Genomic DNA, 13253 nt, shown 5'->3' on the forward strand with positions numbered 1-13253 from the left:
TTGTACTGCAAGGTATTGGTTTTGACCGTGCTGCAACAGGAATTGGTTTCAGTGAGTTAACAATTAAGTTTTTATTGTGTCTAATGTATTGTAGTGCTGCTTGCTGTATGTCATGTGTTAATTTGTTTAATTTAATTTGTGGCTGCTTTTGTTAGGTATGGATATGATGGATAAAGTTAACAGTGCTCGTTTGCGTGCAGAAATGAGGGACAATGTGTTGTCCCTTATAAAAGTTTTGCAACTATATGGGCTGCTGGCAGAAGAGGTTAGGTGTCGCGCGTGTCGGCAGGAAATGAGGTTGGCAGAAGTTCCGGCGTCTCGGACCAGGGACGGCTACATGTGGCGGTGCCTGAGGGACAACCTATGGCGCTCCATAAGGCATGTTACCTGGTTCGAGGGGTCTAGGTTGGGCACGCGAGAGATTGTGTTGATGACATATTATTTTTGTTATAGATCCTCTCACAGTTTTTGTGCGCATGAGACTGCTGTGAGTAAGACGACGGTTCTTGACTGGTTTTAGTTTTGTAGGGAAGTGTGTTCTGAGTATAGTAAGTACAGGAGTAAGTTGGGTGGGCCTGGGGTGAGGGTGGAGGTCGACAAATCACAGCTTGGGAAGAAGTAGTATGGGAGGGATAAGTCTCTGGTTGGTTTATGGGTGTGGGGGGCACTGTATCTGGGGGTGTTTTTCAGAGTGTTTTTAGGGTTTTGGAGGGGCGGACGAAAAGGGAAGTGGTGGGATTAATTGAGTAGTTTATTGAAGAGGGCAGCACAATAGTTTCCGATGCTTTCTCCTCTTATAGGGGGTTGGGCGAGAGGGGGTATCATCATCTAGTGGTTAACCATAGTTTGGAATTAAAAAATTATGAGACTGGGGCTTGTACAAATATGATAGAGGAGTTTTGGGGGGCGGTTAAGTCAGTTATTGGGAGCGGGAACAGGTGCTCTTCTAACTCTCAGTCTCATTTAGATAAGTCCCTGAGGGCTACTGCGTTTTTCGGTTTTTTTTTTTAAGGGCAATTAGTAAAATGAATAGGCCGAAGGTGGTTGGTTAAGGAGGTGTTGTGAGGGAGGGTGGCTCTGTGGCTCGGAGGAGGGGGGGGTATAGTTGTTGGTAATGTTTGTGGAGATAGGTGGGTGGTTGTTTTGTGATTATGTTGTGGAGGATCTATTTTGTTGCAGTTGTCGTTGAGTTTTAGTGTGTGATTGAGATCTGTATTTTTTGGTTTTTATTTGTTGATGGGTCTTTCATTTTGGGGGGAGGGTCGAGGTAGGGGCGAGAGGGAGGTGGTGGGCTGCAAGTTTCTTTTGTGTGAGCGAGAGAGAGAGAGAGAGAGAGAGAGAGAGAGAGAGAGAGAGAGAGAGAGAGAGAGAGATTGTGGTGGCTGACCTAGAGTGCAGTGCTGGAACTTTTTTTTGGTAAGTAGTCTTTCTTGTTGGTGTATGTTTTGGTATCGTAAGTTGCTGTTGACCTTAATAAGTGACACGAAGTGTCCGATTCCGATGCGCGGTCGCAGCTATGGGTGTTTTGGTATCGTGAGCTGCTGTTGAGCTATATAGGCCAAGGGAAGTATTCGATTCCAATTTTGTTTGTCTAGGTGTTTGTTTTGTGGTACCAATAGTTGTGGCGGTGGTGTAATTTTTGGAGGTATCGACAGTAGCTGTTGAGCTACATATGCGAAGGGAAGTGACCGATTCCAGAGGATACTGTGTGTAGTGGAATTTGGGAATTTTGTATTGTCGATTTATTTCGTTGTTTTGTGTCATTTGGTATGGTGATGTGTGTTTATATGAGTTTGTATTTAGTTTGTCCCCTCCCAAAAAACCCCCAATTATCCACACTTGTCCCGTTAGTCTGATTATATTTTTGAAGGAAGATGTGTGTTTTGGTTTTTTGATATATTTTCGTCTTTGTTGTCGGGTGGAATCAGACGCTTCTGTATTCTCGTTAAAAACACTGAACATTACAAACAATGATAAATGGTTGTACCACAAGCAAATATGACCCGTCTCACAGAAGAAAAGGAGCAATTGTACCACAAGCAAATATGACCTGTCTCACAGAAGAAAAGGAGCAATTGAGGCCACATGGACTGATTGTTGCATGTCAACAATGTTCAACAATACATGACAGTGGTTGTTGTAGTGTTTTCGTATACAGCTTTTAAACAAGCAACATGCACAGATACATGCAACATATTATATTCTTTCCAAAACCACTTAGTTAATAAAATGAAATAAATTTTTCACACTTAAGAGTAATTTGTCTGCCTAGAATAACTGATGTTTAAATATGTTAATTTGAGACGCCAGCATCTGAGGCAGTGGTTGTCAGACCTGTCTGAACTTACTTGGAATGACTCACCTTTTATCACAGTAGAAAGTTTTATGACTTTCAATTTATTTGTGTCCACTCGCATTAAAACCATTAATATTTTTATTTTAATAGAAAGGTTAACCTTAGAAATTTTTTAAGACCAAAGCTACTTTCCCAGTAGGATGGAGAAATGTGATGTTACTTTACTGCTTAAATTAATGTATTGTTGTTACCTATATGCCTCTCTCTCTCTCTCTCTCTCTCTCTCTCTCTCTCTAAAGTTCTGAAAAAATCCTAAATCAAAAGCTTGATGTACACATGAGTTTTATTTTGTGTAGATAGGTACCACCTTGCTTGGACATTCTCACAGAGCCAAATTCAGAACATCACTGTATTGAAAATTCAAAGTAAAAAAGTTTTAGTCTGAGACCAAATAGAATTTCAAGAAGTTCTTAGTTATAGATATAAGCAGATATACAAAGTTTCATGAAAATCTGAGATGGACCATTACAAATCCTAGAATTATTTCGTGCTTTGACATGGAATGACCCTACATTCAATGTCCCCTGTCAGTTCTATGTTGAACTGGTCCTCACACTTACACAGTATTTAGGATGGGTTGTACAAGTATTGTGCAAGCAGTCTCCTTTGCAGACGGATTGCGTTTTTCTAGTATCCTATCAACCAAAGCCTGCCACATGCTTTACTTATAACTGAGACTGTGTGGTCATTATATTTCTTATCCCTAAAATTTATGCTATTTTCTTCCTGGCAGTACTTAGATATGGATAAGAGCACCATCTGCAAAAAGCCCGTGGCCAATATTAATATTGTCTGCGAGGTCATTAACATGCAACATGGACTGCAAGGGTCCCAACACATCTGTCAGGGCCACACCTTAAGTTAATTCTACTTTTTGACGATGACACTTCTCTCGAGATAACATGCAACATTCTCTCAACCAGTAAATCATCAACCAAAGATGCGATTGCACTTTCATTAATATGCGCTGGTTTAGTACTGAATCCTTAGATTTCAGGATACAATGTGGGGAACGGCCCAAGTCCGACTTCGTTTCGCCTACGGCGTACATCACTACCACAAAAACATGATCCGTTCAGCCCTTTCATGACTGACGGATGATAAACAAGCACTACCCTTCTGCAAATAATGTCTGCACATCTCGTGCGTCGTCAGAAGAAGACCACACATATACCAGTATAAAACTTATGACTCTGCTTTTATAACTATTTTAAACTTCGCTGTAATTATGAGAAAAAGTAATAGAAATTGGGCTTCTAACAACAAATCGAGATATGTCAAAAAATTGTAGTCGTACAGTGAACATTATTCGAAAAACGGTTGGAAGTCGTTCTTCTTACCCTAATTTTCGCCAAAACACCATTATTTTCTAGTGTTTGAGCAATCAGTTCACGTAACTCCGGTCCTTCTTCCGCTGACATAGCTACTGTATTTCATTCAACTTCCTAAAACATAAACAACGCCAAAACCCAAACTGCCTCCACAGATATGATAATGACAACAACTGACGCTCAAAATAAATATCGACCAAGGTTCATAGCTTCATCATCTGGTGAAATCTATGGTAAAACTTCGAAGTCCAGCTTCAGCAAAAGAAACATATAACACTTTCTGTTATATGATGCCTGACAGTACACAGTCTACTCAGTTTGGTTACTTGAACGCTTGTGGTCACCTTGTAGTACTCTGTCAACACATCGCAGTACTTTCATCGGCGTAGTATCTGTGGTTCTTGAGCAGTTTGAATTTCAGCGCGCTCAGGCCTGTACTCCTGGCACTAAGTATTAGTTGCATTCGGTTGGAGGGTACGTTTGATTCTGAGTGTTTCCTATGATAATACGGTTTTAACATTTTCTCCATTTTATGGTAACTTCATTTACACTAATAACTGTCTAGAAGCAGAAAATATTGAAGATTTTCAAAAATTTGCGATTTTAAGGACTATAGCTCCTATTTTTCATTGCAGAATATGGCAAGAAGTTGAAAGATAAGGAGATATTTGGGTTGGTCTAGGAGGATTTTCCATATGATTTTAATACACTTGAAGGCAGGGCAGGTCCGTTCGTAAACGCGAATTAGGTGATGGCCTAGGGCTCTCGAATTTCGGACGCGCTTGACGATCGTGCGCGACAAGCCCGCATGCGCTTGCGCTGCGGTTTCCTTTGCTGTTGCGCTACGGTACCGGGAGCGATGAATCCTCGGTTGCTGTACACAGACAGAGCAATAGACAGGACACAAGGCAACATTACACAGATTCTCTTTGACTCTTCAGAACTTTGCGAGTAAATGTTAAAGGAGAGACGAGTAGCAGTTGTTGACGTCACCTCCGCATCCCGCAGTCCAGACACTTCCAGGTCTTGTGCCCACCCTTCAGCGGGGGCGGGAACACGGCTTCGCCTAGTCCGCCACTCGGCCATCTACTTCCTGTATATTAATACTGCCTTCAAAGTTACAATCAGTTTTGTGAGACCATCCCCTTCTATTTGTTCATAATCTACTGTGTGATAGTGACTGTAATGAAGCAGTAAATAATTATTTTTAGGTGCAACAATCGTTTTGCGACGCAGAAAGGCACTGTGAGCGTATGTCTCTCTCATTGAAGAGATGTGTGTCATCAAGTGAAGCAGGAGAGGGCTTTTCCAACTATATATGTCTTTATTACTCTCGAAACCATACACCCACAAACTACAGGAACGGAACAGGACGAAGTATTTCAGTTTACTTGTTGTAATGTGCATGATGCCAGCTACTCCCCCGCCCATTTGAGTGCATCTGACCCGCGGGGCACTTGTTGTGACCTTAGGTTTTCAGTCTGTTACAATGTTGTGAGTAGTTTAATTATTATTTTGTTTATCGCAGCTTTGAAGAAGAAAAAAAAAAACGGAAAACGGGGCACACAAACGACCTACATTCATACAGAGTCACCGGTTGCAATCGGCTGCAAGTAAGTACACGTAATGTTTCATTTTAGTACGTTCCCTACCTTTTATATAAAAAAGTATTCTATAGTACTGTAAATACTTCAGTTCATATAGCTAGACAAGTATTGTTCACTCCACATTTGCGTTTTGCGAAAAATCTGAGAAACTGTGAAATGATTGTGTCATACGTGTTGCTAAATAATTTAATGATATGTAGCTATTAAGTCATTACCCAGTGAGATAACTGAGCACGCTAAGTGCTTGCTTCCTTGATACTGGGTGGCTTATCAGCATAGTTGTGATTTCACATCGTATCATAGTGAACAGGTCTGTAGAGATGTTCAGCCTGGACGTAGTTTTAAGGCAGCTTGCCACATGCAATTAGGCAAATAGTAGGCTGCAAGCCGACCCCAATATAAGCGGGAGGAAGCACAGGGTACAAAAGAAATAAGTAATATCATTGTCTTAAGTTAACCTAATTGAAATTTCTTTATTTTACCCTGATAAAAAATAATTTTGACTAAGATAAAACTTTCTTACATAGAGTGTCAAAACAAAAATAAACTGAGGTAATCAAACTACTAGCACAAGAAATAATTTTTTAATGCAGGAAAAATTGAAGCTTATCTATAAAATTTAAAAATAAAAAGCTGTCTGTATATTCTGAATTGACATTATAGCTGCATTTAAGGTAACTATTTTTAATTGAATCTGATTGTTATTTAAACAAAATTACATTAGGTTGGAAACTTTCATAAAAGTAACTTCTAAATATAGGAAAATAAATTCTTACAAAAGTATTTTTTCTCTTAGTATACAATGATTTTAATCTATAGTTCGATAGAAATTGTTTTCTGATTGACTGTTTCGACAGATGTCAGAGCTTGGTGTCAATGGTAAGAGATCTGTAAGCACTGGAAATGTTCAGCGATGTCTGACGACACGCCACTTCCTGGTGTTCTCAAGGAAACTTCTGTACCATACCGTAACAATGTTTGCGAATACTTGCTGGTCTTTGTTGTCACTGAGTAACCCAACAGACAGAATAGCGAATGTGTCGAGAATTCTTAAAAATACTTGTGAAAACTGAAAAAGAAACATGTGAATTTCAAGAAATGCGGGCAGGGCCTTCCCTCTTAACACCTGTAGCTATAAACAGAAATATGAGCAAGCGCGTCATAATTGGCTGAAGCAAAGAAGTACTTCCACTGCAGAAAATTCCAGGAAGGGCGAATTATGGGATATTATTGCAAGAGATAAGCCAGAGTTCCACTCTTGAATTAGAGTCAAATACGACCATGTAGTTCTGAGGCTGCCACCGCATCACAGTTATTTCAATCGCATTGATTTTAGATACAGGCAAATAAAGTAAAGCTCGGCCACAAAAACGTGGTGTCTGCCTCCGATGTTGTCAAACACAGCGATACAGTGTTATTATTAATTAATTTAACTTCACAGTGAAATGGGCATCACATTTGTCCAACAACGCTCTTTCACAAAGCCAAACTGATCAGAACAGCACAGTGAGCACACAGATCACGTTAGAGACGTGAGTAAGTTGCAGGCACTGACAATAAACCGCCTCCCCTCAGCTCTGTGCCACGTGGCCACAATGTCAGAAACTTCACAGCTCTCAGCAAGCTACAAGGCAAGGAGCCATGTTTTCATGGCTGCATAACTCTTTATCGCTACAAACAATAAAATATCATGTTGGCAGAAGTTGGAAGGTTGGCAAGAGATGCTGTAAAGCCGAGAGAGAGAACGGTGCACGTGCGTCGCGAAATGCAGCTGTGATTGACTGCAGGAACGCCGTTATCACTGCTGTATTTACATCTACATCTATACAATGCAAATCACCGTAAGGTGCATGGCGGAGGGTACGTCCCATTGTACCAGTTATTAGGGTTTCTTCCTGTTCCATTCACATATAGAGCACGGGAAAAATGACTGACTGAACGCCTCCATGCGTGCAGTAATTATTCTATCTTATCCTCACGATCCCTATGTGAGCGATATGTATGGGGTTGTAGTATATCCATAGAGTAATCATTTAAAGCCAGTTGTTGAAGCTTTGCTAATAGAGATTCTCGGGATAGTTTACACATGTCCGCCTTCGAGAGTCTGCCTGCTCAGTTCCGTCAGTATCTCTGTGACACTGACCCATGGATTAAACAAACCTGACCTGTGATCATTTGTGCTGTCCTTCTCTGTGTACGTTCAATATCCGCTGTTAGTCCTACCTGGTGTAGATCCCACATACTTGAGCAATATTCTAGAACCGGTTGCACGAGTAATTTTTTGCAATCTCATTTGTAGACTGCACTTTCCCAGTATTCTACCAATACATTGAAGTCTACCATGTGCTTTACACTTGATTGAGCCTATGGAATCATTCCACTCCATACCCCTACAAAGTATTACACCTGGGTATTTGCATGAGTTGGCCGATTCAAACAGACTCACACTGATATTGTAGTCATAGGGTAATACGTTTTGTGAAGTGCAGAATTTTACATTTGTGAACATTTAGAGCAAGTTGCCCATTTCTGCACCACGTCGAAATCTTATCCAGGTCTGACTGAAGATTTATGCAGCTTCTCTCATATAGTACTTCATTTTAGATAACTGCATTATCTGCAAAAAGCCTGATTTTACTATTAATATTGTCTGCAAGGTCATTGATATACAACATGAACAGCAAGGGTCCAAATATACGAGTAGTTGTCTGGATCACACTCAAAGTTACTTGAACATCTGACGATGACTCTCCATCCCAGGTATGTTGCGTCGTCCCCATCAAACAGTCCTCAATAGTCACAAATTTCACTTTATACTGCATATGATTGTACTTTTGACAATGAGTGCAAGTGTGATAGATGCTTTTCGGAACTCAAGAAATACAGCATCTACATGATCACCTCAAGCCAAACCTTTTCATGTGCCATGTGAGAAAAGTGCGAGTTGGGTTTCACATGATCATTGTTTTGAAAATCCATTCTGGTTGGCACTAAGGTCATTCTGTTCATGATACCTCAATATATTTGAGTTCAGAGTATGTTCTAAGATTCTACAACAAATTGATGTCAAGGATATTGGACGGTAGTTTTGTGGATCACTTTTAGTACAGTTCTTATGGACAGGTGTGACCTGTGCCTTTTTCCAAGAACTGGGCACGGTTTTGTGTTCGAGGGATCTACGATAGATTATAGTGAGAAGAGGGGCTAACTCAGCTGCAAATTCATTGTAGAATCCGACAGGGATTCCATTGGGGCCTGGAGCTTTGTTCAGTTTTAACCATTTCAGCTGATTCTCAACACCATTGACACTAATACTTACTTCATCCATATTTTCATTGGTACAAGGATTTAATGGGGGAAATTCTCCTGAGTTTTTCTTTATGAAGGAACATTTGAAAATGGAGTTAAGCATTTCAACCTTTGCTTTGCTCCTCTCAATTTCAGTTCCTGTCTCACTCGCTAGGGACTGGACACTAACTTTGATGCCACACACAGCCTTTACATATGACCAGAATTTCTTTGGGTTCTGTGAAAGATCACTTGACAATATTCTGCTACGATAGTCATTGAATGAATCACGCGATGCTCTCCTGACAGCCAAACATGTTTAATTCAACATGTGTCTATCTAAAGTCCTGCACATTGTTTTACACGTATTAAGCAGTTAACTCTTTTTCTTTAGAAGTTTCTTTACAGTGACTGTTTACCATTGAGGTTCCCTCCCATTATGAACTGTTCCTACTGGGTGCATATCTATCCAGTGTTTTAAAGTTGAGCCAGAGTTCCTCTACTTGCTCCTGACTTGTGATGAAAGTTTCGAGTTCTTAATATACGAGACTACTGATTTTTTATGTTACTGAACATGTATATCTTTCTACTTGTTTTAGTTGTCCTTTGTACTTTGGTAATCATTGTTGCCACAACCGCATCATGGTCACTGATATCAGTTTCGATATGTACACTCGACAGCAAAAAAAGTGGGTCATGCCTGAATTCCAACGTGTAGGCTGCACCTGAATGTATGCAACCAACATAGCATATCAGTGTTGCACATAGTCGCAACCCTCCACAGTACAATCGTTGTAAGATACACAATGGGTACCGCTAGAGACTACTAGAGAACACCAGTGTTTATGATTATCCGTCCAGATGTAAAGTAACACCACGATAGTACAGAAGAGATCAGACAGTCCTTAACGTTTGTAAACTAAACTTAATTACAATAAGTGACATTTCAAACATTATTGGACAACTAATTTTGTCGCATAAATCGTTCAGAAATCCTTAGGCACAATTAAATATTTGAGTCAGTATATGGATTTATAAAGTTGTATGGCAATTGGAAACAAGTTCTTTGTTGCCTAAAAGGTTTACCCAACACATGCTGAACGTCGTTCAACGTTCAACGGGGAGTGGTTTCGCATCAACTTTATATAATAGTAAGCAGTTAAAAGAAAACGTGATTAACGGCGGCAAGCACTCTACAGATATCCCAACATTAACAGCGAATCACAAGTAATATCATTGTTCACATTACTCATCAACAGTTACTTGTACACAAAGTTGTACTTTTAATGACATGACCAACGTCTTCGTTCTGGATCCGAATGCAAACCCAGAACGTAAAGCCCTTGTTAACCAAGCAAAGCTTTGTGCCTTATCGAGACTCGTATCAGTTATCAATTCTCAACTTGAACGTAAATGACGATAATGCTTGTACGAAACCAGGAACCCAAACATGACAATTACCTTCTAGGTAATTAACCTCGAAAAACGTTGTATATTGTTGCAATGTCAAGGAACAAAGGATGCACATGTTTAAAGTTGAAATGCCATCATGTAATGCTGGTGACAAGGATGCGAACCCAGCACCTAATCGGATTGTTGAATAAGTACGTAAAATCAGAATGTAGATATCACAGTTTGTCACCAGTAGTGAGGTTGGAACTATAAATGACGACTGAAGTTGTGTTGCCTGACTGGAATTCGAACCCGGCGCCTACTGCCGTCGTTGTCTAACCAGGAACAGACGAGAAATGTCCAATGTTGGTCCACCATTAGCGAGATGTGCGCACGTTTAACTGTAATAAGGCGACGAAAACGTCTATGCTGACAGAGTCGAATGCCGCATACATAGTTATGAAGACACATTAATAATCAAATTCTTATTGTTGCCTAATATCTGCAATATCATGGTGTTAATTTACAAGTGGATTGACTGCCATAAAGAGCAATGTTCTCTAGTAGTCATGTATCATTGAGATGTAAATGAAGTGCCTCAGCAGAAAGTAATTTCCGTTGTGCAGCACGTATTGTTTCAGAGACACTGAGTACATGTTATAAGTGCACAAAACGCATATTACTATTATTTGGAGAAGCTTGAAACACGTATGTAACGCAGCAGCGATGGCGAGGCATTGCAGCGTCTCTGACCAGAGAGTATGCGCTTGACCGCGCGAGTGTTGCGAGCAGTTCGTTAGTTGTCGCTATGCAGAGCAGTACTCTGTCTGTAGTCGTGGCAGTCGGTAGCTCGATTTAGTTGCGAGCAGTTGGCTAGTAGTAGTCGTGCAGTGCAGTACGCTAATAGTCGTCATGCAGAGCGGTCGGTCAGTAGTAGCAGTCCAGTGCGGTTGTGTGATGTAGGCGGTCGGCAACACTGGTCAAGATGCTGAATGAGGTATACTGTTAATTAATATAATCATTAGATAATGTAAAATTTATTAATTGTAATTAATTTCCAACAAATGCCCCAATAATAATTTTTATTTCAAAAGCATTTTTTCAAAAATTTTATTTTTTATTGAACTAAAGATTTCGTTGCACTTCCCATTTCATTCCACTTTTTTTAAAGAAAAATTTCAGTAAAATCACCAAAAAAAGGAATATTATTATTTGCAATGCAGTTCCTCCAAGCCGTGCGCACAAAAAAGAGCAGAAATTTGACATCCAGTTATTCTGAGGTAAGACTTTAATTCTGATTGTTTTACACAGGGCCAAAGACCGATATTTCGGTTTAATTGAATTTTCTTATCACTGAATAGACTTTAATTTTTTGTGAAGAATTTATATTTTAGTCAGATTGCTAATCTTTGTTTAATTGTCATTGTCAGTAGATTTCATTGTGGGGAGGTTACACTCGGCTCCCATTTCTATTAAGTATTGTCTTTTTTTTCTTTTAAATTACGGTGGGGAGGTTACACTTGGCGACACCCAGTCCAGGATCGTATTTCGTTGAGAGTCTTTTGAAAAACAGTCAGATATCTGCTCTTATTTGCTTAGATATAATTAGGATTTGGCGCAACGCTTTTTCTAATCTTATGACTTTCTTTCTACAGGTCAACGGCAATTCGTTGCTCTGTTGTATTTGTGTGTTGTTTTTGCATTGTGCTTATTTGTTTTGTGAAAAATTGTGACTATTGTAAAAATGCCGCGAAAGACTATGAATAGTGTATCGCGAGGTATTTTGAATGAAATTACCGACTTAAACAGCGTGACCGATAGTAATTGTGACACGCAGAGTAATGATGACAATCCTGCGTTCAGTAGCAATCAGTGCATTCCAACCACTAGTGATGACTTTTACCCTGATAATGAACAAACGAACTCAATTGTCTCGTCTGTTAATTTGACGACAATTGATGACGCGGAGCGGTCTATTGTAATTAGCGCTGCCCAGCTTAACACACCCGATTTGGAAAACTCAAGTAACGTACAGACAAATTTGCCTAATGAAAATGAACAGGATACTCAAAGTACGACGGATCTATTTAATTCCGAAATAATGACCGACAGTGGACATTCGACTGACAAACCTTTTTGTGAATCTCAAAATAACCAAATGGTTACAGAAAGCGAAACAATTCCAGATCCACCATTAAACAGCACGGAGAGTAGAAATGCTAATTTTGTGTCGGATCCACTTAAGGCATTGTTGCTACAAATTCTTGAAAAACAAGACAACAGTAGTAAAGATCTCAAACAACTTAATGAACAAGTCAAACAACAGAGTGTAGATAACAAACAATTTAAAGAGAATTTCAAACAACTCAATGAACAGTATAAACAACTTAATGAAAAACTTGATGAGCAGAACAAACGACTGAAAGAAGAGAACAAACAATTTAGAGAACGGAACAAACAATTTTCTGAAAGTATTAAACAGCCGAGAGAAAAACACGATAACCTTAATGAACAGAACAAACAAGCTAGCAAACAGATTACAGGTGTTACCGTGCAATGTCAGGACAGTAAAGGACAATTACGTGTGGATACTAAGACTTGTGCTAATAACAGTAATGAAGAAGTTGGCACTGTTGCACAAGAATTAAGTAGCACACGTGTAGGCACAACAGAATCATATAAAGACGGGATTATTGCAGTCACCGAACAATGTTCAGCAAACGAAACACAGGTACACGAAATTAATGCAATCACTGAACAATGCCCTAAAAACGCAGTACAGATTTGCGACGAAGTTAATTTAGAGTCAGTGGAAGTTTCACACACTGCGAATACGGAAGTCAATAATAAAAGTGAACGACAGAACAACCAAAATGTCGAAGTAACAGAATTAAAAACTATTTCAGTCACCAATACGTCACAGAATCCGCCACGTTGCGAGCATTTGTCTGACTCACGCAGCGTGTATAATGTGAAAAATTTACAGAGACTACGCGAATTAAAATCCGAAAAGCTACGCGACTTAAAATATGAAAAGCTACGTAACTTGAAGTACGAAATGACACAGACAAACAGATTCACACACAAACCCGAACGTGTTTTTAAATTCAATGACGAGTACGTAGATTACGAGCAATTTTTATCCGCAAGAAAATGTAAAGAATTTAATAATGACAGAACACAGGTACACGCTTTGAGCGATATACGACAATTTCTTCTTGTACTTTCACCGCTATTGCCTGTAATGCAGAAAGTAGCTTTGAACCAGATGCGACAATT

At 39.6% G+C, this 13253-nt stretch overlaps 1 protein-coding gene across 2 annotated transcripts in view; it reads right to left on the bottom strand.

Moving 5' to 3' along the window:
• LOC124780442 (centrosomal protein 43-like) overlaps window positions 1-4033 on the bottom strand; it is a 46988-nt gene extending 42955 nt beyond the window's left edge. The window contains exon 1 of one of the 2 annotated variants that reach the window (XM_047253781.1): window positions 3697-4033. In XM_047253781.1, coding sequence (XP_047109737.1) covers window positions 3697-3777 — 81 coding nt within the window. In that variant the 5' untranslated portion in view covers window positions 3778-4033. The remainder of the gene's footprint in view (window positions 1-3696) is intronic. The other variant, XM_047253779.1, reaches the window with a different exon arrangement.
• Between the last annotated feature and the right edge of the window lie 9220 nt (window positions 4034-13253).

This window comes from Schistocerca piceifrons, chromosome 1, assembly GCF_021461385.2.
Source record: "Schistocerca piceifrons isolate TAMUIC-IGC-003096 chromosome 1, iqSchPice1.1, whole genome shotgun sequence".
Lineage (NCBI taxonomy): Eukaryota > Metazoa > Arthropoda > Insecta > Orthoptera > Acrididae > Schistocerca > Schistocerca piceifrons.